This window comes from Dendrobium catenatum, unplaced genomic scaffold (genome assembly GCF_001605985.2).
Source record: "Dendrobium catenatum unplaced genomic scaffold, ASM160598v2 fragScaff_scaffold_1448, whole genome shotgun sequence".
Taxonomy (NCBI): Eukaryota; Viridiplantae; Streptophyta; class Magnoliopsida; order Asparagales; family Orchidaceae; genus Dendrobium; species Dendrobium catenatum.
This window is the reverse complement of record NW_021319910.1, coordinates 418,507-443,393: the sequence shown is the minus strand read 5'-3', so window position 1 is coordinate 443,393 and position 24,887 is coordinate 418,507. Positions and strand designations below refer to the sequence as shown.

The 24,887-nt window shown below is 35.7% G+C and overlaps 1 protein-coding gene across 2 annotated transcripts; it reads left to right on the top strand.

The window, feature by feature from the left end:
- The first annotated feature begins 6,349 nt into the window (after positions 1-6,349).
- On the top strand, positions 6,350-21,778 carry LOC110107115 (phosphatidylinositol transfer protein 3-like). 2 transcript variants are annotated; one of them, XM_020837277.2, is made up of 6 exons: positions 6,350-6,570; positions 7,092-7,160; positions 7,351-7,527; positions 8,057-8,155; positions 8,242-8,484; positions 21,218-21,778. In XM_020837277.2, the coding sequence occupies exons 2-6, from the start codon at positions 7,092-7,094 to the stop codon at positions 21,665-21,667; spliced, it is 1,038 nt and encodes a 345-aa protein (XP_020692936.1). In that variant the 5' UTR covers positions 6,350-6,570; the 3' UTR covers positions 21,668-21,778. The 2 variants fall into 2 exon arrangements, with proteins under 2 accessions (XP_020692936.1, XP_020692937.1); XM_020837278.2 differs by lacking the exon at positions 7,092-7,160.
- The last annotated feature ends 3,109 nt before the right edge of the window (positions 21,779-24,887 follow it).

Below are 24,887 nucleotides of genomic sequence, written 5' to 3'. Positions count from 1 at the left end.
TGGTCGGACAGAGAGGAACTCCAGCGTCACTTGGAGGTTAGACGGAATTCTTGCATCACTTGAAAGTCAGGAGGAACTTCAATGTCATCACTTGGTGGTCAAACGGAGAGGAACTCAAGCATCATTTGGAGGTCGGATGGAATTCTGGCATCACTTGAAAGACATGCAGGAGGAACTTCTGCGGTGGTCGAGGAGGAGTTTCTTCCTTATCTTCCATTCTTCTCTTATTCTCTTGTCTTCTTCTCTTCTCCTTGCTTAGGTCCCCTCTTAAGAGAAATGAGGGGCTATTTATAGTTTTTTTAGGATGACATAGCCAGTAAATAGGAGGAAGATCGGGGTAAATTTGTAGTGGTTTGAATGGACGACCGATGTTGAATCCCTTGATCGTGGACCGTTTATCAAACATTTGAAGGCTTTAATGATATCAGAATTTGACGATCTTGAGCTCGTTGGATTCATCTCGTCAGCTGCTTGATTTGACTATAAGCATGTTATATTTGGAAACTATTTGGTAATCCAAATTATGGATTGAACCTTCTGAATGTGTTTCGGGTCTTTGAGTTGAATTTGGTGTGGCTGGGTTCATATTTCCGAGATTCTCAGTTCGACTATAAGTTTAATGAAATCGGAGTTTAGATGGTCCTAGATTTAATTTTGAAAGTTCCCAACTTGATTTTGTCTCAAGATTAGTGCCTGATCAAGATAATTTTTTGATGATGTATCATATCTCTTTATTTTTCAAGCAATAAATCACATTGCTTCTCTCGTATTCTCTCTCTTCCACCTTCTCTCTCTTCCCAGATCTCTACTTCTTGTAATCAATCTTGTGAGTAAGATCTAGGTATTGCGCCCCATAGACAAATATGTATTCAACATTTATAAGTACGAAAAAAATACTTAAATTAATATCTACATGTAAAAAACTTTTTTTTTATCCTAAATTTTCATTTTTAAAATATTTTTATGAATGATAGAATTTGCATGAATTTTTTGTTTTTGTTTTTACATAATTAAATAATATTTATGGTAGCACAAAATTATTTCAATTGCTGATGCTCTATTTTTGTCATCAGCATCAAAGAACATTTTAGAAAGCTCATGCTAGGGTTATAGAATAGTAAGCATTTGTAAGTATCATCAATACATAATTTAATAATTAATTTCTTATTTTAAAAAACAATTTTAATTTATTTAGAATTGTTGCGTCCAGGAGTATTCGCGGCGGTAGAGAAATATAAAGTTTATCGTTATATATACATATATATATATATATATATATATATATTGCATGAGTATACTTATTAATTGAATGTTATGGTTGTATTTGTTTAATAGTTACAATTTTAAATAAATTAGTTGTGTTGTCAAATGATTTAGTTGTATTTAAGGATAATGCATGATAGATGAAATCATAGATACCTATAGTAAAAATAATTACATGTTGATATAAAATATATTATGATATCCTTTATATGTCATAAAAAATTCACTTGATCAACCCCGAATTTCAATGCAATATTCAATAAGAAGCTTTCAAAATTTCATTCAAAATTATATAAGTTTAATTATAGTCAAATTGAACATCTTGATGAGATGAATCTATTAACATTGAAAGTGATTTGATCCAATTACAAATGAGCCTAAATCAGCCATTTGAGAAACTTTGGAACATAAATTGGGAGAACCAAATGATCTCTAAATGGGTATTTCTTTACGGCCAATTCTTTGTGCATACCGCAATCATATTTGGAGACAACAATTAATAAGGGAAATATACAGCGACGGGCTTGCAGCTCATGTGGGTCGAGACAAAACTGCTACCCAAATTCAGAAACAAGTTTAACATTATGTACACTAAAGTTCTTAACCACTTAATTGATCTTGAGTAGTCATACCCAAATGCCAAAGCCAAGCTGCAGCAAACATTGCTACACTCTTGAAGGAAATGTTACAAGAAGTTCAAGCAAAATTACAAACATCCACAGCACACTACAAAGCTCAGGTGGATCTCCACTATCGACAACAACTCTTCCAACCCGGCGACCTAGTCATATTGAGGCTTTGCAAGGAATGATTCCCTACATGCACCTACACCTAGCTCAACCCACACAAAATTGGACCCGTTTCAATTCTGCGTAAGATCAATAATAATACTTATGTAATCGACCTACCTGCTGATTTTTCAGACTTCTTCCACCTTCAATGTAGCAGATATATCTCCTTATTCCCCGCCCCATGAGGCCACCACTACCTTCAATTCGTTGGAACCAAATTCTTCTAATACCGGGGGACATGCACTGATGTGGATCATCTTAACTTAACTATGTTGTGCAGGTATACAACTTATCTTTATTTGCTTAGCTTGATTTCCTTCAGCACTATTTCCTTGCAGCTTTTCTACTTTTAGTTACTATAGTACACAATACACACTTTGTTAATTACATAACTTAAAAGCAATAGCATCAAGGTATAGCATACATGTAATTCCTTTTCATGGAGAATAGACAGAAAGAGATACTATTTTTCATGTCATCGTCCAACATTTTCTCCTACTTGTCGGTTCGAGTGCTATTTTTACATGTGAATTTGATTCTATTTTTGAGTTGTGGAAGTTGCAACAAACACTTCAATAAAGATAATAAATAGAGTCATCAAAAAATGAAAATCATACTCTGTAACAGGTAGTGTATGCTCAAAATCAGTATCAAAGGCATCAAGGTCGACAATAAGTGCGTTATACTCATAATCAGCAATGAGGAAGTCTCAAGTCCTTAATCATTTCACATTTTTGCTTCAAACTTTCATGAAGATTTACATTATGCTTCTTCAGCCTACATGATGCTTTTAACTGTTTTAATAAGCTAGATGTCATATTTTAAAGGGCAATATGATCACTTATGTATCGTTTAAAAAAATTAATTCTTAATATTCTTAATTTCTGTTGTAGTTCGATCAGAAAATTCAGTTTTTTGGCATTGTATATTTTTTTCCACCAGTGCTAGCTTTAAGCAGCACGGCTAAAATCTTCCTACAAGAGCACTTATGAAACCACTGTGAAAGCCTTTCCAGCGAAAATAGATACAGTGGATTTGCTGTTGCAAAGAATTTAATGTGTTTAAACTGATACAGTAGTTCTATAAATAATACTGTAAAAGCCTGATTTTTTAGTAGCGTACATGTTGAGATATCTGTTTTAATTTTTTATTCACTATTTAAGCTGGCATGTTGTATTCTTATGGTTGCTGCTATATAACTGTGAATGAGGGGTTACCTTAATTTTCTTCTTGAGTACTAAAGTGGGAAAGAAGGGCTCTCCATTAGGTGGAGAAGGTGATTCTCCTATAGAAGCAAGAAGGGGATTCTCCTATCTTTTGGCTAGATAGAACAAGAAAGCTTGGAGAGGCTGAGAGGGGCTTATCTCCGAAATTTTTTATTTTGCTATGCTGTATAAGTGACGCTGGAGCTGAGCTGTTTAAAACAAGTTAATTTCAGACTAATTTGATTTCATTTGGTAGTTTATATGGTTGTATAGGAATAGAGTTTTCTTCTACTGAGTGCAGCTTATTATATTACTACATTTATCTATAAATACATAGTAAATTCTTGTAATAAGAGAGAATTTGAGATGAATGATATTTGAGTTGAGTTGTGTGTATTTTTTGTATCCTAAAGTTTATTCAGGTGGTGGTTTCTTTCCAAGGAGTTCTTGGAGTTGTGTCCGGAGACGGTCACCGAATCGCCGACGAGGAGTTGTCGAGCCCCTTCTTGTCCGGTGTCATTAAGCCTTGTAAAGGGAGTGTTCAATGAGTGTACATATCAATAATCACTGGTGCAAAATGAATTTCTTTTAAGGAATTTGAGGGGATGTACTTAATTTTTATTATTATCTTAATTTTCTGATTCTCTGAAAATTTATTTATTTATTAAGGGGCTGTTTGGTTTTATTCGAGGTGAGTGTAATGTATTTCAAATGTAGAGTTTTAAAAATTTTGGTGTCTTTTTTTTTTCTTTCCTTTTTAAGACAAATGAATCTAAAATAAAATTTTGATCAATTTTAAATTTAGTTTTGACATCATAAAAAAATTATCTTGATCGGGCACAAATCTCGATGCAAAAATCAAGTTGGAAACTTCCAAAATTAAAATTGAGACCATTCAAACTCCAATTTCAGAAAACTTATAGTCAAACAGAACGTCTCGAGAATACGGACCCAACGACACCAAATCCAACCTAATCCGAGCCCAAATGGGACCAAATCAAGGGTTAAAAGAGTTGTTGGAAGGTTCGAACCACAATTTAGATTACCAAACGGTTTCCAAACATAACGTGCTTATAATCAAATCGAGCGGCTCGACGAGACAAATACAATGAGCCCAAGATCACTAAATTCCAACATCACTAAGACATTCAAATGTTCATGATTATGGGATTCAACATCGGTCATCCATCCAACCACTCCCCATTTGCCCCTGATCTCCCACCCATTTACGGGCCATGCCACTCAAAAAATTTATAAATAGAGCCCCATTTTCTCTTGAAAAGGGACCCCAAGTCAAAAGAGAGCAAGAGAGAGATCGGAGATCGCTCTTGCCTCCTCGCTCCTCCTCGACCATCGCCTGAGTTCCGCCGGGCCACAACTGGAGGCCCTGACTTTTGCCAGACCACCACCTGAGGCCTAGGCTTATGCCGGACCACAACTTGAGGCACGGACTTCTGGCAGACCACCACCTGAGATCGGGACTTCTGGCGGACCACCACCTGAGGCCTGGACTTCTACCGGACCACAACCTAAGGCCCGGACTTCTGTCGGACCAACACTTGAGGCACGAACTTCTCTCGGACCACCACATGAGGCTTGGACTTTTGCCGGACCACCACCTGAGGCCCGGACTTCTACCGGACCACCATATGAGGCCTGAACTTTTGTCGAACCACCACTTGAGGCCCATACTTCTACCATACCACCACCTGAGGCTCGGACTTCTGTAGGATCACCACCTACGGCCCGAATTTCTCCCGGACCACCACCTGATGCCCAGACTTCTACCGGACCATCACCTGAGGCCTGAACTTCGGCCAGACTACCACCTGACGCCCGGACTTCTGCCAAACCACCACCTTACGCCCGGAGTTCTACCAAAGTACTTCTCTACTACTATGATCTTTCAGACCCTTATCTCCTACCGACTATGGTCCTTCCAACCTCTGTTGCCTATTATGGTTCTTTCGACCTCTATTGCTAGACAATGGCCTTTCTGACCCCTATCTCCTGCCCTTCCAACCTCAGTCTTCTACTACGGTCTTTCCGACATCTATCCTATCATTTGTGGTCCTGTCGGCCGAACAAACATGTTTATGGTGATTATTGTAACTACCACCATGTAATGCTCTCAATATGATGTACATTTGTGACATCAAGTGAGGGCCTTCTCTCAAGGAAGGGCCTCAATTGTAATCGACTGCAAATACTAGTGGATTCATTCAAATTGGGCCAGGCCCCGTGATTTTTTTCCCTTTTTAAGGGTTTCTACGTAAAAACTCTGGTGTGTCTTATGATTGCTACACCTTCTATCTTATCTACTTGCTGGATCTTCATACAATGCTAAGACGTCAAAATATATATTTATCTACCGCCGCGAATACTCTAGGACGCAATAAGTTTATAAATCATTTTTTATTTTTTCAAAGTTTATTTGAATTTTGAATTCATCACAAGATGGCTCAGCTTTCGACATTGATCGGCCACCACAGTCACCATGTTAGCCGAACCATCCACCAACTGACCATAACGATTGACCATAACCACTATATACTTCATTTATTTTACTTCAAAATAAATATACAAAATAATGACATATAGTTATTTTATACTCATCCAAATTTTTTTTAAAATTTCAAATATATTAAATTCCTTTTTAACTATATTCTACTTTATTCCAGATTATTTTTTAACAAAAGAAATAGCCCCTAGAAATAAAAACTAAAAGAGATATTTGTTGTACTCCAACTTTTTAAAACGCGTATCAACCCAGCAATAAAATAGATAAATAAATTCTTTAATAATAAAAAAAACAACAAAGTAATAAAAAAATGTCATGTGACAACGTTTTTTTTGAAAAACTCGGTACAACGGAATTTTGCCTGCAACCGAATGTTTCTCTCATTCAATCGACCGGACCAAATAAAACTTTTCTCAAATTTATGGGGGTTGGGGATCTCTTTGATTTTAAAAAAGTCAAATTTCTATATCGGAAGAAAAAATAAAATAAAATTTCCATAAAATCTATCTCTTTTTCATTTTTTCCGCTTATATATGGAGTTTCCTTCGTCATCTTCTAGAGAGAGGCATCCTCTAGCTTGTAGTCAAATGGCGACCATCTGTTCACACACGGAGACGAATTCTCTTCATGTTTCCAACTTCGAAAGTTCACCCAACGACTCCATCTTCTTTATTCATTTACTTCATCAACTTCTCGAAATATTTGATCCATATTCCCATTTCCTTTCTCTGTCTTTCATCTTGTCTAAGTTTACAAGAGCTGCAAGAAACCATTTCGAAGATATCTGAAGGTAAGCTCGAAATTTTTTCCATTTTCCTTTTGCTGATAGATTTCTTTTTGAATTTTCTCACGGTCTTCGATCAGAACTTTGCTTTCTGGATATTTTGAATTTCTTCTTGGAGGGTTTTTTTGTCGGAGAATTAAAATTTTAATTTGTTGAAATTTTTCTATAGTATTTGGTTGGTCCAGATCATGATAATTGTTTAGAAACTGCTTTGGCAATAAATCCTGATTTATTTTTGCATCCTTGTTAGATAAGATGATTTAGCTCTTGAAAGACTTTTTTTTTCCTGTTCAAGATTGAGTTTTTAAGGTGCTAATTTTATTTACGGCTTTTATTTTTAGTAATGAATCATGTAGGAGGAATTCAAATCTTTTATCATTATTTATGAGCATTTCAATATTGAAAGTTGTCAAGATTGAATTTTTCACAGTATTTTTCTTTGTGAGAATGGCTATCCTGTTAATTACGTGAGTTATGCGCGCCAACTGTTTGTTTGATTGACTGAAAGCGTTTTTGTTGATTTAAAGATGTCTCTAAAGAAGTCAAAATCTAGCCGCGCTGAAAAAGTTTTATCGGTGGCGGAGCAGCAACAGAAGGTTGGTTGTTTTTTTCAATATTTTTAACAGAAAAATAATCTTTGCATTTGTATTCAAATATCTGTTCTGATCTGTAAGTTTTATTCTAGAGAAGCTTTTAATTTGAACATGATCTCAGAACAAATGTAAATAGTCTATGATATTACCTATTTTTAGCTATAATGTAACAATATATATCCTTCTTGCTCAGATAAATGAAGTCAGGAAGCTAATAGCTCCATTATCAGATGACCTACCAGACTTCTGTTCTGATGCTTCAATATCAAGGTTTCTCAGAGCAAGAAACTGGAATTCTGAAAAGTCTAGTAAAATGCTTAAAGAAACTTTGAAATGGAGGCTTCAATACAGACCAGAAATGATTCGTTGGGTATTACCTTTCCCTTCTTTTTTCTGCTTATTTGATCTTAGTCGATGATAAGTTTATGATCAAAAGCATGGAGATATGTGCGATCATTGATTCATTTATTCTGCTTCAGCTTTTGATAAGCATTTAGGGGCTGTTTGGTAGCACCCATGATTTGATTTAAGTAGGATTTCGTAAATCCACTAAATCCGGATTTCAGAAATCCAGAGGGTCTAAATCTTGAAACTGTTTGGTAACATTCATGATAAACCCTATTCAATCCCATGTGAATGTTTGGCTATAGAATGTATTTAATGAGCGGATTCTTCCTTTCCAGCCATCATATTTCATAAATTCGGCAAAAATCAGGATTTCGAAATCTGGGATTTAGCACAAAAAGGCGGAATTTTCCGTCATCTGCGGCTTTCATTTTCCATGAGATTTGGTTTTGCATTTTAGGCCGTTTGGCTGGATTTCGCTCAAATCCGGCCTAAATCCTGCTACCAAACACCCCCTTAGTTTTAACATCCTAAAATGTTACTTTGATTTGTAGGAGGATGTTGCTGATGAGGCTAAGACAGGAAAAATATACAGGGCTGATTACCAAGACAAGTTCGGGAGACCTGTTCTTGTTATGAGACCTGGATTCCAGGTAAAATTAGTATTCCTATTAGTATTGCAGACATTTAGGTTGTAGATTTCTGGTTATAACTTTGTTTCTTTTTACCATCTAACCAGAACACAAACTCAGTAAAGGGGCAGATACAGTACTTGGTTTACTGCATGGAAAATGCCATATTGAATTTACCATCCGATCAGGAGCAGATGGTGTGGCTCATTGACTTCCAAGACTGGACGAAGGCGAGTGTATCACTAAAGGCAACTCGTGAAACAGCTCATGTGCTGCAGGGTTACTATCCTGAGAGGCTTGCTGTCGGCATCTTATATAACCCATCAAAGATTTTTGAGCCATTCTGGAAGGTATTATCAAGATTTTTGCTCCATCCTTACTTTTTTGGTAATACTATTGATGCCTAAAGTCTTGAATAAGGCATTTATGATTCCTGACCCTATTCCTTCAAGTTTGTAGTTGATGCTTCTGACTTTTAATCAAAATTTTGAAATAGCTTTCTCTCATGATGTAGGATATTAGGATCTAGAATAATTCAAATAGGATTATAATGAATATAGAATATAGATCACATATAAGTAATTAGGATTCACATATCAAAGATGACTATATGTACAAAAATTCGTCTTCTTTAGGTGTTAAATCTAAAAATGTGAGAAATTGAACAAAAAAATAATGCAATCATCTATTTAATCATAAGAAATCAATGAGAAGGTTGAACCATAAAAAAAATAACAAACAACTTGAATTTTACACTACACTTGAAATTCTAGTTTTAGCAAAGTTGACTAAAATCAAGACTCACACTTTGAACACCTATAACTAAATATGTAAGAAAAAAGTCACTAAAATAGTCAAAACTCATTAGAAATGATATATCATCAAAAAATTATCTTGATCGGACACGAATCTCGAGGCAAAATCAAGTTGAAAGCTTCCTAAATTAAATTAAGAACCATATGAACTGATCTTTTCAAACTTACAGTCAAACTGAACATCTTGAAAAGGCGAACCCAACGACACCAAATTCGAATCAATCCGAGTCCAAATGGGTCCAAATCGAAGACTCAAAACATCTTTGAAAGGTTCAAACCATAATTTGGATTACCAAACAAATTCCAAACGTGACATGCTTATAATCTAATCGAGGGCCTCGACAAGGCGAATCCAACGAGTCCAGGATCATCGAATTCCAATATCATTAAGGCATTCAAATGCCCAATAAACGGTACACTATCAAGGGAATCAATATCGGCTATCCATTCAAATCACTCTCAACTTACCATTGATCTCCCTCTTATTTATTGGCCATGCCACTCTCACAAAACTCTAAATAGATTCCTCAATCCTCATGGAAGAGGATAGAAGCAAGTAAGAAATGGAAGAGAGAGAAACTAGAATTCTCTTGCCACTAGAGTACTCCTCGTCGACTACCGTCAGACCACTGTCCGTCGCTCGACTGACACCAGACTTCTGCCCGGCCACCGATTGACGCTGGAATTCCTCCAAGCCACCGACTGACGCCAGACTTTCGTCTGACCACCAATCAACGTCGAACTTCCGCCCGACTTCCAATTATTGTTTGACTTTTGCCCAGCCACCGACTGGCGTCAGACTTCCGCTCGGACACCGATTGACGCCGGACTTCTGTCCGACCCTTGGATTTGCACCCGACTACTGACTGTTGTCAATCCTTCCGACCTTGATTACTAGACAATGGTCTTTCCGACTTTCATCCCCCACTGATTACAGTCTTTTCAACTTCCATCCCCCATCGATTACAGTCTTTCCGACCTCCGTCACCTGCCAACTATGGTCCTTCCTACCTTCATCGCTTGACAACCGTCTTTCTAACCATTGTCACCTGCTAATAATGGTCCTTCCGACCTCTATCTCTAGACTACGGTCTTTTCGATCTCTGTCGCCCATCGACTATGGTCCTTCTGACCTTTGTCATAAGATGATGGTTCTTCTGATCGACCTCCATTTCTTGCCGACTTTGGTCTTTTCGACCTCCGTCATTTTCCTACTATGGTCCTTCTTACCTTTATCACCAGTTAACGGTCCTTCCGACCTCTGTCCCCAAACTACGGTCTTTCCGACCTCCGTTGCCCGCTGACTATGAACCTTCCGACCTCTGTCGCCAGACAATTGTCTTTCTAACCATTGTCGCCCGCAGACTACGATCTTTTTGACCTCCGTCGCTAGACAACGATTTTTCCTATCTCTGTTACCTGCCGACTACGATCCTTCTGACCTCCATCTCTACACGACAGTCCTTCCAACCTTGATCATCAGACTATGATTTTTTCGTCCTCCGTCGCCCGTTAACTACAGTCCTTCTGAGCTCCATCTCTAGATAACAGTCCTTCCGACTTCCGTCGCCCACATACTACGGTCCTTCCGACCACCGTCACCCAACTACAATTTTTTCGACCACAGTCGTCCGCTGATTATGGTCCTGCCGACTAAATGAACATGCCAATAATGATTCTTCCAATTCCCACCATATATTGCACTCTATATGATGTATATTTGCTGCATCAAACTAAGGCCTCCCCCCCAAGGAAGGGCCTCATCTGTAATCAACTGCAAACACTAGTGGGTTAATTCAAAATGGGCACAGCCCCATGGGTTTTCCCCATTTTTTTGGGGTTTCCACGTAAAAACTCTGTTGTCTCTTATGAACGCTATATCCTCTCTTTTATCTGATTGTGTGTTGAATCTTCGTACAAAGCTAAGACGTTAAACTTTTTATCCTTTATTGTTGCGAATATTCCAGGACGCCACAAGAAATATAAAATTTTGCATTTATTTGATTTCTAATGATTCTAGTGCAAACATGCCTATATAAAGATAAAAGATGCAATAAAAAAATGCAATAAAAGTTAATCTTCTCAATGATGAGAATACAACAACACAACAACAACAACAACAACAACAACATCAAGGCTTTGTCCCACTACGTGTGGTCGGCTACATGAATCATTTTTCGCCATTGTGTCCTGTTAAAAGTCAAATTCTTATTTAAATCCTTCTCAATGATGAGAATATATTGTAATAATAAATAATATAGAGTCCTACCATAAATATTAATCACATGTGATAATGTTAATACGGTAACATAATAGCTCTAATAACTCTAATAATCTTTCTGTGGAAGTTTCATTCACGTTTGCATCACACTTGAAGGAATTATACATCCATTAAGCATATTTAAGATCAGAAGTAGAGATCTAGAATTTTATTAAATTAAAAAATGAATAAAATTATATGCCTTAGGTATCCATTAATAGATTTTTATTTCTAGCTTAGTACGTAAGATTGACATAAATTCATATCATGTTTGGTTTAGTGAACTCAAAATTCAAATTTTGACCATCTGGATAATAAAGTAGGGTGACAAAATAATTCTAATTTTCCAAAATTGCATTCGCACTTGCACTACATTTGAAGGAATTCTACATCCAATATGTACATATAAGATCCAAAGTAGAGATCTAAAATTTTATTAAAAACACGCTCAGGTAATGGAATGTGATGCAGTGTTATCTCTCTATTGATATTAGGTCTCCAAGCAATTCTTTAGAGATTGTGGTTTCAAGTTCTTCATGTTCTTAGAAAGCAACAATCTTTCATCATATTTATTCATGTAATCATTCGCATCTTTAGTCTCTTGTTTTAAAGATTAAACTCATCAAGCAAATGATCATGATTAGACAAAAGTTAGTATTTTCTTATAAAAGCTCTTTCATTTCAACTTATGTGAATGTGGGTTGCCTTCCTTACCCTTCCCTTTGCTTGTCCATAACCATCCAATATATTTTGGCTTGCTGAACCAATTTTTAGTACTGCTTCTAAGTGACATATTGATAGGAATCAGATCCCCACACAACAAAAACAATAATAACGAAGATAAAATGCAGTAGAAATCAACGAGAAAGGAATAGATTATGGGCTAATTTGATATAGACATAACAAACCAAGATACAAGTTGATCTATTATTCGAGAGGTAGATCAACTCTCTACAAATCCTACGTGCTGCTAGGAACAAGTCCAAAGAAGAACTACAACAAACACGCAAAATTACATAATGAAATAAAACCGCACAAACTCCTTTAATTTAAACCTTCCTACTTACCCAAATATGATTTCAAATCAATCCTTTAAAAAAAAAAAAATCATTTCATAATTCTCTCTCAAATCTGAATTCAAATTAGTCCTCTTTCACTAAATAAATATTTTCTAATTTCCTCCCAAATCTGAATTCAAATCAGCCCTCTTTCCCTAAATAAACATTTCTTAATTCTCTCCCAAATCTGACTTCAAATAAGTCTCTTTCCCTAAATAAACTTTACTATTTTTCTCCAATTTTAGTTTTCTATGATAAGTAATTAAAGTGGAATTAATCCCCTTTGTTCTTCCCACCCTAGTGAGGCCCACGGGTTTAGGCGATCCATCAATAGTCAACTCCCAAAGAGCCACCTTGTCCTCAAGGTAGAATAAAAGAAATTGTTGATGAAGCACTTGACTAATAGCACTGGACTGGAAAATGGATTGACACTAGGTCGAATGATCCATGTCTCCAACATCTCCCTGATCAATCTCTCGATCTCATCCTTCTGGATTTGGGGAGCGATATGGAGGAACACTGATAAGTGAGACTCCTTCCTTCAAGATCATAGCATTCTTGTGTTCCCACGGAGAACGCAACCCCTGAACTGGCTGGAACACCTCTTAATACTGCTTTAGGAGTAGTTAAACCATGTCTGATGCTTCTATTGTGAAACCCTTTAAATTTTCAAGATATTTTTTTGTTGACCTAAAGCAATAAATAATTATTTAAGGAGTCATAAGTCCAAATAAAAAATTGTTTTCGCCAAAAAATTTATAGTGTTGTGCTTTAATTATCCTAACTTTTTCATAATTTTGGGTATTGATGAAATTTCTTAAGAAATCGGTACCTATCGGTACAAGTGAGGTTTTGGGACCGTCAGGTGTCTGTTTTGCAAATCGATTTCACCAGAATTTTTAAATAAAATGAGTTAATTTATTAATTTTTTTCCTGTAATTTTTTTAATTCCTAAAATAATTTTTTATATATATTATTTAATAATTAAAAAATCTAAAAACAATTTTCTTATGCCATTTTCTAGAGAAAAAGTCTTCTCCCCATCTTCTCCTTCCAAACTCTCCAGCACTACCAAAAATCCTGCTCCTTCACCCTTTCCCTATCATGCCGTAGAATTTTGATACTGTAGGGATATTTATATTATGGACACTAATCATTATTACTGATTGATATTACTGATTACTATTACTATTCTTGTGACTGACACTGAGAATACTGATACTGTTATTGGTATAGCTCTGTTATTGTTACTAAATATTGTTATTGATATTGTGGTTGTAATTGACAAATTGATGTGAGTTAAATGAATGATAAGATTGGATGGAATTGATTGAGTGATAAAGATCGACTAACTAATAGATTGATTAGAGTTTATGATGGAAGAATGAAATAGAATTGACTAAGATATGATATGTTATAGATTGATTATTGATATAGATACGGTCCGAAGACCTTTCTATTTCCTTTCTCTTATTCTTCTCCTTCAATTTCTTCTTAGCCAAGCAACCAAGTGACGGAGGCAGTTGGATGAGGTAAGAGTATTTATAATACAATATATATAAAAACATTATTAGTGGCCTAACACCACAACGCTCTACTTCAGAATTTTCATGTTTTTCAAATAAATTCATTTTGCACTTTTGGGTTATTACAATTTCCTCCTTGAAAGTGACTCCAAAAGTGGCATCTCTTCTTCATGCAAAATTTCCACCTCCCAATTTTTTTTATTCATACAATCAAAAGGCAAGAAAAAATAAAAAAAGGAAGGATACAAAGCTGAAAGAAAGCCACATTAATCCAAAAAAGCAAAGTAAGCCCAAAAAGATAAATAATCCTAAGAGCTGGACTAAGAATCACCACCCGGTTGCCAGGTTTGGGCCATCAAATACAAAATCCACCCTCGAATACACCAAAAAAGGATCCACCAATGTTGTCAAAACAAGCCATGGCCTTCCAGAGAGGCGTGCAGGAGGCATGCCTCAAAAAACCTAATAACACCATTCTGCCAACAAAATGGTAATAAACAGTAAAAGAAACCTCTGAATTACTTCTTTTTAGCTTTCAGCTACGTCTCTTGCCACCTCCCAATCCTCTATCATCATCCCTATATTAGGGTTTCCCTCACTTCCTTGTCCAGTCGACAGTGCCCTTGCCTTCGATGATTTCGTCTTGGCTTGAAACTCTAACATCCTTTTCATCATCTCTTCCAGATTCGAAGGTCTGCTCTCAATTGCTGAAATTTACTATTTGAATTCAAATTTCAGATTTCTACATCCCTATCAAGCCTTTCCTCCAATGCACCAACCTTCTTAGCTTCCATAGGTCCCAGACTCCCAAAAAAGATGCTATGATACCAATTTGATAGGAATCTGATCTCCACACAGCAAAAACAATAATAACGAAGAGAAAATGAAGTAGAAATCAACGAGAAAGAAAGAGATTATGGGCTAATTTTATTGTTGTAATCATAAAAATCAAGATACAAGTTGATCTACTATTCAAGAGATAGATCAGCTCTCCACAAATCCTAGTCATCATTAGGAACAACTTCAAAGAAAATTTATAGCAAACACACAAATCACATAATGAAAATAAAACAAACCAATTAACCCTAACATAAACCTTCCTACTTCTCCCCCCCCACATCTGAATTCAAATCAGTCATCTTTTCCTAAATAAACTTTTCATATTTTCCTCCCAAATTTAAATTCAAGTTTAGGGTTTAAATGAGCCAACTCAAACTCGACTTGTTTATGAGCCCGCGAGTCACGCTTATCGAGCCATGAGCTTGAGCTCAAAGTCGAATATTAGACGAGCTCGTGTTCGAGCTTATTAAAATTTGACTCGTCAGCTCGCGAGGCTCGAATTAATTAATCATTTAAAATTTAAGTTAACATAAAGTTTTTATCCCAATCAAGTGTGGGCTTGTTCGTTTCTGGGGTGGGTCCCTCTTCTAAGTCAGCCGAGGATTAGTTACGCTGTCAAGCGTCCTTTCGCGGGTGGCAGCGGGTGGATACCCTGCTAAAAAAAACATAAAGTTTTTATGTATTAAAAAATTATATAACATTTATTATACATGTAATTTTTACACTATATATCATAACAAAAATTTCAAAAAACAATTAAATAGCCGTTTTTTTTTCTTTTTTAAGAGAAAAACCGGCTGCATACTTTTTCTAATCAAATTAAAGAAGCATACACTTTTCCACCAAAAAAGCAATAGTACACACAATTAAAGCAGCCTTTTTGAGATCATCACCCTTCTTCATTTTTTCGAGCAAGCTTTCTTCTCCACAGAGAGCGAGCCGCAATAGGCACTTACTTGCGTTAACAAAGTCGAGTTCGAGCTCTCGAGCCTGAGAGAAAATGGACGAGTCGAGCTCGAGCTCGTTCTTTTGGGCTCGACACGAGCTCGAGCTCCAGTTCGAGCAGCTGTTTTGAGTGACAAGTCGAGCTCATGTTCGCTACTACTCGAGCTTGACTCGACTCGTTTACACCCCTAATTTAAATCAGCCTTTTTCCCTAAATAAAGCTTTCATAATTTCCTCTCAAATCTGAATTCAAATCAGTCTTCTTTCCTTAAATAAAATTTCCTACCAATTTTAGTTTTCTATGATTATGTTATTAAAGTAGAATTAATCTCATTTGCTCAATTTGAACCACTCTAGTGGAGCCTACAGGGTGAGCCAGTCCATCACATATTGACAAACCATGAATCTCTGATGTCAATATGTGTAGTGTCTTAGAATTTAGCTCTCCTAATGCAATATGGATGATACAATAAATGTAGATCACTAAAGCAAATAGGATTTGCATAACCAAGACAACAACTCACTTAAAAATCCACTTCTTTGTGTAAACTAGAAAAAAAAAAATGAAAAACTAAAAAACAAATTATAATGTAATGATTAATTGGAAGAAATGAACATAAATTTGAACCATAAAAAAATAATGAGCAATTTGAATTTTCCATGGTAATTAAAATCTCAATTGTTGCAAATTTGTCCAAAGTCAGAACTGTTTTAACACCAATAACTAAATATTTAAGGAAAATATAAACTCACAAAAGAAGAGAAAATCTAGGCCACACACTTGTACAAGATTGAAAGCAAAAATATATAATTTTATTAAATTTTAAACTGAATAAAATTACATGTTACAGGTATATATATTTATATATTTTCATTCCAATGTTCATTAGCATATAAGATTGGCATAAAATTAGGTCATGTTTGGTTTAGAGTACTCAAAATTCAAATCTCAATTATCTGGATAATACTAAGCTAGAAGAAGCAAATACTAAAATTTACAACTTGCAACCCATGCACTCAGGAAAAAAACAGCAAAAGCGGAACTCTGAAAACAATAGAAGCCAGAAAAGGGAATATCTATGAAGCTCATAGCGAATTTTCTATTGAAAATTAATTATAATAATATTATTATATATTATTTAATAATTAAAAAAAATCTAAAAGCAATTTTCTTATGCCATTTTCTAGAGCAGAAGTCTTCTCCCCATCTTCTTCTACTTTCAAACTCTCCAGCACTTCCAAAAATCCTGCTCCTTCACCCTTTCCCTATCATGCCGTAGAATTTTGATATTGTAGGGATATTAATATTATGGACACTAATCATTATTACTGATTGCTATTACTTATTACTATTACTATTCTTGTGACTGACAGTGAGAATATCGATACTGTTATTGATACAACTCTGTTATTGTTACTAAATATTGTTATTGATATTGTGGCTGTAACTGAAAAATTAACGTGAGTTGAATGAATGATAAGATTGGATGGAATTGATTGAGTGATAAATATCGACTAACTAATAGATTGATTAGAGTTTCTGATGGAAGAATGAAATAGAATTGACTAAGATATGATGTGTTATAGATTGATTATTGATATAGATACGATCCGAAGACCTTTCTGTCTCCTTTCTCTTATTCTTCTCCTTCAATTTCTTCTTAGCCAAGCAACCAAGCAATGGAGGCAGTTGGATGAGGTAAGAGTATTTATAATACAATATATATAAAAACATTATTAGTGGCCTAACACCACAGCGCTCTACTTCAGAATTTTTATATTTTTCAAATAAATTCATTTTGTACTTTTGGGTTATTATAATTCCCTCCTTGAAAGTGACTCCAAAAGTGGCATCTCTTCTTCCTGCAAAATTTCCACCTCCCAAATATTTTTTTTTTCAAAAGAAAAAGGACATACAATCAAAAGGAAAGAAAAACAAAAAAAGGAAGTATACAAAGCTGAAAGAAAGCCTCATTAATCCAAAAAAGCAAAGTAAGCCCGAAAAGATAGATAATCCTAAGAGCTGGACTCAGAATCACCACCTGGTTGCCAGGTTTGGGCCATCAAATATGAAATCCACCCTCGAATACACCAAAAAAGGATCCACTAATGTTGTCAAAACAAGCCATGGGCCATGGCCTTCTAGAGAGGTGTGCAGGAGGCCTGTCTCATCACAGTATGTCAAACCACAAAAAACCTAACAACACCAATCTGCCAACAAAATGATAATAAACATTAAAAGAAACCTATGAATTACTTCTTTTTAGCTTCCGGCTATGTCGCTTGCGACCTCCCAATCCTCCATCATCGTCCCTATATTAGGGTTTCCCTCACTTCCTTGTCCAGCCGACGGAGCCCTTGCCTTTGATGATGTCGTCTTGGCTTGAAACTCTAACATCCTTTTCATCATCTATTCCATATTCGAAGGTCTGCTCTCAATTGCTGAAATTCACTATTTGAATTCATATTTCATATTTCTAACAACCCTATCAAGCCTCTCCTCCAACGCACCAACCTTTTTAGCTTCCATAGGTTCCAGACTTCCAAAAAAGATGCTCTGATACCAATTTGATAGGATCTGATCTCCACACAGCAAAAACAATAATAACTAAGAGAAAATGCAATAGAAATCAGCGAGAAAGAAAGAGATTATGGGATAATTTTATTGATATAGGCATAAAAATCAAGATACAAGTTGATCTACTATTCAAGAGATAGATCAGCTCTCCACAAATCTTAGTCATCATTAGGAACAACTTAAAAAAAAAAAATTATAGCAAACACGCAAATCACATAATGAAAATAAAACAAACTAATTAACCCTAACATAAACCTTCCTACTTCCCCCCCACATCTGAATTCAAATTAGTCATCTTTTCCTAAATAAACATTTCATATTTTTCTCCCAAATTTGAATTCAAATTTGGGGTGTAAATGAGCTGAGCCGGCTCATGAGCCGACTCAAACTCAATTTGTTTATAAGCCAGCGAGTCGAGCTTATCAAGCCACGAGCTTGAGCTCAAAGTCGAATATTAGACGAGCTCGTGTTCGAGCTTATTAAAATTCGACTCGTCGGCTTGCGAGGCTCGATTTAATTAATCATTTAAAATTGAAGTTAACATAAAGTTGTAATCCCAATCAAGTGCGGGCTTGGTTGTTTCTGGGGTGTGTGCCTCTTCTAGGTCAACTGATGATTAGTTACGCTGCCAAGCATCCTTTCGAGGGTGGCAGTAGGTGGATACCCTGTTAAAAAAAATATAAAGTTTTAATGTATTAAACAATTATATAACATTTATTATACATGTAATTATTACACTATATAACATAGTACAAATTTAAAAAAAAAAACAATTAAATAGCTTTTTTTTTCTTTTTAAAGAGAAAAAGCTACTGCATACACTTTTCCACCAAAAAAGCAATAGGACACACAATTAAAGCAGCCTTTTCGAGAACATCACCCTTCTTCATTTTTTCGAGCAAGCTTTCTTCTCCGCAGCGAGCGAGCCGCGGTCGGCACTTACTTGCGGCAACTAAGTCGAGCTTGAGCTCGCTCTTTTGGGCTCGACACGAGCTCGAGCTCGAGTTCGAGCAACTGTTTTGTGTGACAAGTCGAGCTCTTGTTCGCTACTACTCGAGCTTGACTCGACTCGTTTACACCTCTTAATTTAAATCAGCCTTTTCCCCTAAATAAAGCTTTCATAATTTCCTCCCAAATCTGAATTCAAATCAGTCTTCTTTCCTTAAATAAAATTTTCTAATTTCCTCCAAATTTTAATTTTCTATGATTATGTTATTAAAGTAGAATTAATCTCATTTGCTCTTCTTGCCCGCCGTCCACTCTAGTGGAGCCTACAGGCTAAGCCGGTCCATCACATATTGACAAACCATGAATCTCTGATGTCAATATGTGTAGTGTCTTAGAATTTAGCTCTCCTAATGCAATATGGATGATACAATAAATGTAGATCACTAAAGCAAATAGGATTTGCATAACAAAGACAACAACTCACTTAAAAATCCACTTCTTTGTATAAACTAGAAAAAAAAAAAACCTAAAAAACAAATTATAATGTAATGATTAATTCGAAGAAATGAACATAAATTTGAACCATAAAAAAATAATGAGCAATTTGAATTTTCCATGGTAATTAAAATCTCAATTGTTGCAAATTTGTCCAAAGTCAGATCTGTTTTAACACCAATAACTAAATATTTAAGGAAAAAAAAAGTCAGAAAAGTAGAGAAAATCTAAGCCACACACTTGGACAAGATTGAAAGCAAAAATATATAATTTTATTAAATTTTAAACTGAATAAAATTACATGTTACAGGTATATATATTTATATATTTTCATTCCAATGTTCATTAGCATATAAGATTGGCATAAAATTAGGTCATGTTTGGTTTAGAGTACTCAAAATTCAAATCTCAATTATCTGGATAATACTAAGGTTTTGTTTGGGACGACTTTTTTGTTGCTTCTTAAAGCAGTTTTCTAGTACAAAAATTAAATTTTTTATATTAAAAAACTGCTTTAAGAAACAATAAGAAAGTCGACCCAAACGAGACCTTAACTAGAAGAAGCAAATACTAAAATTTACAACTTGCAACCCTTACAATCAGGAAAAAAAACAGCAAAAGAGGAACTCTGAAAACAATATCTATGAAGCTCATGGCCTATTGTGAGTTTGGATTATCAAAATAAATGGGAATTTCATGAACTTCACCATACCACACTTAGGGAAATAGAATCATCCAAAATTCAAACTCATAACTTGAAAGTTAGCTCAACCTTGCCACATCTAATGATTGTACTCACTGAACCTTCTAGATTCTTAAGGCTTCATTTGGGACGGCTTTCTTATTGCTTCTTAAAGCAGCTTCAGCTGCTTTAAAAAGGAGAAAGAAAGCTATCCCAAACAAAGCCTATATCGAACATTAACCGAACCAAACTATGTACCATATCACATATATATCACATTCCATTCTCATAGGCATTCATCAATGGCATATGCAACAGCAACAAATTCAAGCCTTAATCACTGTATGTCGGGTCGACAAAATGAATTCTTTTTCTGAATTGTGTCCCGTTAAGAGTCAAGTTTCCATTCAAATCTGATAAAAAATATAATGTCTAATAGCATCGGCATATGCAAAGTATCAAAATTAAAAATTACAAAATAAAATAAAGTCCACCAAAAATAACACAAATTAGTTCTTTCTTTGACATTTTCATTGAATATGAGCATGCAGATCTTATGATATTTACTAAGATTTCCATGGTTTATCTAGGAGTAAAAGGGCTGTTTGATCATCTGTATTTTTAATGCTGCAAAGCAAACCTCCAAATCAAGACTAGGTCATTTAGGCTTCGTTTGTGATGGCTTTCTTACTGCTTCTTAAAGCATCTTTTTAGTACAAAAAATAAAATTTTTATACTAAAAAGATGCGTTAAGACGCAATACGAAAACCGTCCCAAATGAAGCTTTATTTCCCTACAGATTTTTTGAACTTTGCTTCAAATCAAATAAAAATTATTGATTTACATGCAAACACTAAACATCATGCTTTTCCCAAAATAAGCATTCCCCATACTGATATGAATGGTTTCAACTGACCAATTCCTTCCCCTTTACAGATGGTGAAACCATTTCTTGAGCAGAAAACATACAAGAAGGTGAAATTTGTCTACTCTGACAACCCTGAAAGCCAGAAAGTAATGCTGGACCTCTTCGACATGGACAAGCTTGAATCAGCATTCGGAGGGCGCAATCAGAATGGATTCGACGTCCTGAATTTTGCCAATCGAATGAAAGAAGATGATAAGAAGATGAATGCTTTATTGAGTTCGGGTGGCTCTGTTCTTTGCCCGGATCAACCGGTGGCATCAGCTCCGCGACGATCAATATCATCCTTATCGGATGCTCGCTCTGAGGATTCATCTGAAGCTTCTTCATCTTCTCCAAAATCAGGGAGTAATGGCAAATTGGAGAAGGAAGATGTTAATGGAAATCTTGGTTGCAAAAGCAGTGATGTTGATGAGCCGCCTCTTCGAATTGAAGACATTCAAATAAAGGAGTCAATCTGAAGAAAATGATGGCATGAGAGGATCAAGCCTTATTATATAATTGTTTTTTGTGCTAACAATAGTCAGATATATTCTTCAATATAAATCAATGTTTCAACATTTTACAATTAAGCTGTGTTACAAAATTATAATTTTATGAAATAATATAAAGTGTAGGGGTGAATTTTGTTAAAGATGAATTTGATAGGCAATTTTAGTATATGCAAAAATGAAAGATGCACCAATAATAATATAATATGATGATGATGTTTAGGACTGTTAATTTGATTGATATATCAATTAACAAATATATTTTTTATTAAAAAGATTAAATCTATAATGGAGATTTCTAATTTAACATATTTTTTAACCATGTAATATGAAATTAAAATAATGTGCATTGATAATGCTTTTAAATATATACGAAGTTCTTGGGGTCATTGATGGATGTGGGGCCACACTTGTATTGTGAAATTTGTCGGAGTTTGTAAATTACCTATTGATTTGGGGTTGTGTGGTTTCAAATCAAGTGAAAAGAAATGCATCAATTTTTTTGTGGGACAAGGTATCCAGTCACTGTCACCCCCGAAAGGGCGTTTGGTGGCGTGACTGAATCTCGGCTGACCTAGAAGTGGCAACCACCTCAGAAATCTTCTGTCCCGTACTTGATTGGGCCCTATTTAAGAGGCGATACAGTTCGAGAGAGGAATCGAGCACGAGTTGGGGGATTCCAAATCGAACCCACCCATCGACCAAGCTAAACAACGGTGGGTGAAATGCATCACTTTGGAAGGTGTATTCTAAATTCACTCGATTTACGTGAATTTAGATTACCGAAAAAATGACTTATAATATGAGCTTCAAACTCCTTAAAAATTTTAAATTTACTTTACTCCCAAATCAAATACTTAAAATTACGAAACCATTGCATTTGAAATATAATACACTCAAATTCCCTCCAACTAAACAATAAGCCAATATTTCTTTTCCCTCAGTCAAACTGATTGGTCAAACTGGCAATGCTTACAGTCACGGACCTAGCAGTCATTCTAAAGACGAACAGCGGGCCGGGCCCACTACATACCCCCGTACCCAATTCGGAAAAACAAAACGACCCAAACTAAAGACATCTCACATGGCCCGAGCTTAAGCCCATCAACACAAACAACAGTCCAGCAAATTCCCCTCCCGATGGGGCCCATAGAACGGCACTCCTCCCCTGGGAACGAGCCACGTGTTCATCCGAATTTAGTCTCCTCGGGATTGGGATACAGCTGTGGGCCCGGCTCATATAAAAGACACGTTTCCTAGATTAGATGGCTCTGTCCGGTTCGGCTTTACCAGATACGGATATACGATCTGTGAATAAATTATTGTATAAAATAATTTGGTGGTATTGTGAGCTACGTGGCCAAATTTAAGCGCAATCTAATTGCGCTGACGTGGCCAAATTTAAGCGTAATCTAATTGCGCTGACGTGGCCAAATAATAGACCATTCTTTGAGTATTAGTGAGTTAGTTAATTTAATTAACTGTGATTTAGCAGTTAGAATAAACCACGCACGTGCAGTGTTTTCATAATGACGCAGCCATTAAGAATGATTGGTCGTCTTCATCTTGGCTTGTCAGAGAGGAGATAAGAATCAACGTGCTAATTTTCAGGTTATATTCCTTCAGATAATATATACATATATATATATAAGCTATTTATTATTATTATTATTAAAACAAAACCCGAAGAGGGATTTACACGTTAAAAATAGCAAATGATTACAAGCTCTTAAAGGAAACCCAACTCAATAACAAAAAATAGTAGTTAAAGTAAGACAGACTAAGCTAACGATCCATCTATAACAAGATTACAATCAACAAAAGATAAAAGAAAAAAAAAAAAAAAAACAGTCCAACACAGGCTCAACAAAAACCCAGAAGAGCGTAATAGCACAACTCAAAGTGAAAAAGTCGAGCGTCCATCGGACTCAGTAATGAGGCCACACACACCCACCTCCAAGCCAAGCAATGTCCATCCATTGTAGGCCACAAATCATGAACCAACACCAAGCTGCAATGAGGAATGACTACCAAGATTGCCACCAAGCAAGGGATTATTATTTTATGTGTTGTTGCATATTTTAAGTCATTAGAGATTTTAAGTGAGAGAAGTACAATCTCTTAATTTATTGATATGTCAATGAAGGTAGATTGCTGATGAGTTAGCAGTGACTGATGGTGGTCGATAACTGTGGATGGAGATCAGTGATTTTTGACAACAGTGGGTGGTGGTGATCGGTAGATACATGGAGATAATGTGATTAGTTTGTAGTAAAAAAAAAAAAGAAGAATTCGGTCAAACTAGATAATTTTACGATACATTGAAAATAAATTACAGAGTGAAAAAAAAATTCACTAGAATCATATCATAATCTATATCTATATTCTTTTTTTAACAAATCAAACATCCCCTTTTACTTTACATTTCTTTTAGAGCAAATCAAATAGCTCCTTAGTTAAATTTTTAAGCATTCACATGACAGCTTTGTGACTAATTTTTATTATAATTTTTATGATAAAGGGTTTTATCATTTTCCTTGAAACTTTAAAGGCCTTCATGCAAATTTAAAAATTAAGGAATATACTTTTTAGAAATTTTATATAAAAAAAATTAAGGAATACAATTTCACTCCATCCTATCGATCAGACTTGATACATCATGCAAAAATTATCTTGATCGGGCACAAATCTCGAGGCAAAAAGCTAGTTGGAAACTTCAAAATTTAATTTCGGGAGAATCCGAACTCCGATTTCAGCAAGCTTATAGTCAAACTGAGCGTCTCGGAAATACGAACTCAACGACACCAAGATCAACCCAATCCGAGCCCAAATGAGTCTGAATCAAGGACCCGAAGCTCTGTTGGAAGGTTCAAACCACAATTTGAGTTACTAAACGGTCTCCGATTTTAACGAGCTTATACTCGAATCGAGCGGCTCGACGAGACGAACCCAACGAGCCCAAGATCGCCGAATTCCAACATCATTAAGGCTTTCAAATGCCCAACGAATGGTGCTTGATCAAAGGATTCAATATCGGCTGTCCATTCAAAACACTCCCAATTCGCCCCTGATCTCACGCCTATTTACGGGTCATGCCAATCCAGAAAATCTATATAAATAGCCCTCATTCTTCACAAGAGGGGATCTAAGCAAGAGAGAAGGAAGAAGCTCCTCCTCGACCACCGCTGGA

Excerpts from the sequence above, each read along its gene's own strand:
- LOC110107115 (XM_020837277.2), top strand. The coding sequence starts at position 7,092 with ATGTCTCTAAAGAAGTCAAAATCTAGCCGCGCTGAAAAAGTTTTATCG. Across the intron at positions 7,161-7,350 it reads TGGCGGAGCAGCAACAGAAG|ATAAATGAAGTCAGGAAGCT; the intron begins GTTGGTTGTTTT and ends CTTCTTGCTCAG. Across the intron at positions 8,485-21,217 it reads TTTTTGAGCCATTCTGGAAG|ATGGTGAAACCATTTCTTGA; the intron begins GTATTATCAAGA and ends TCCCCTTTACAG.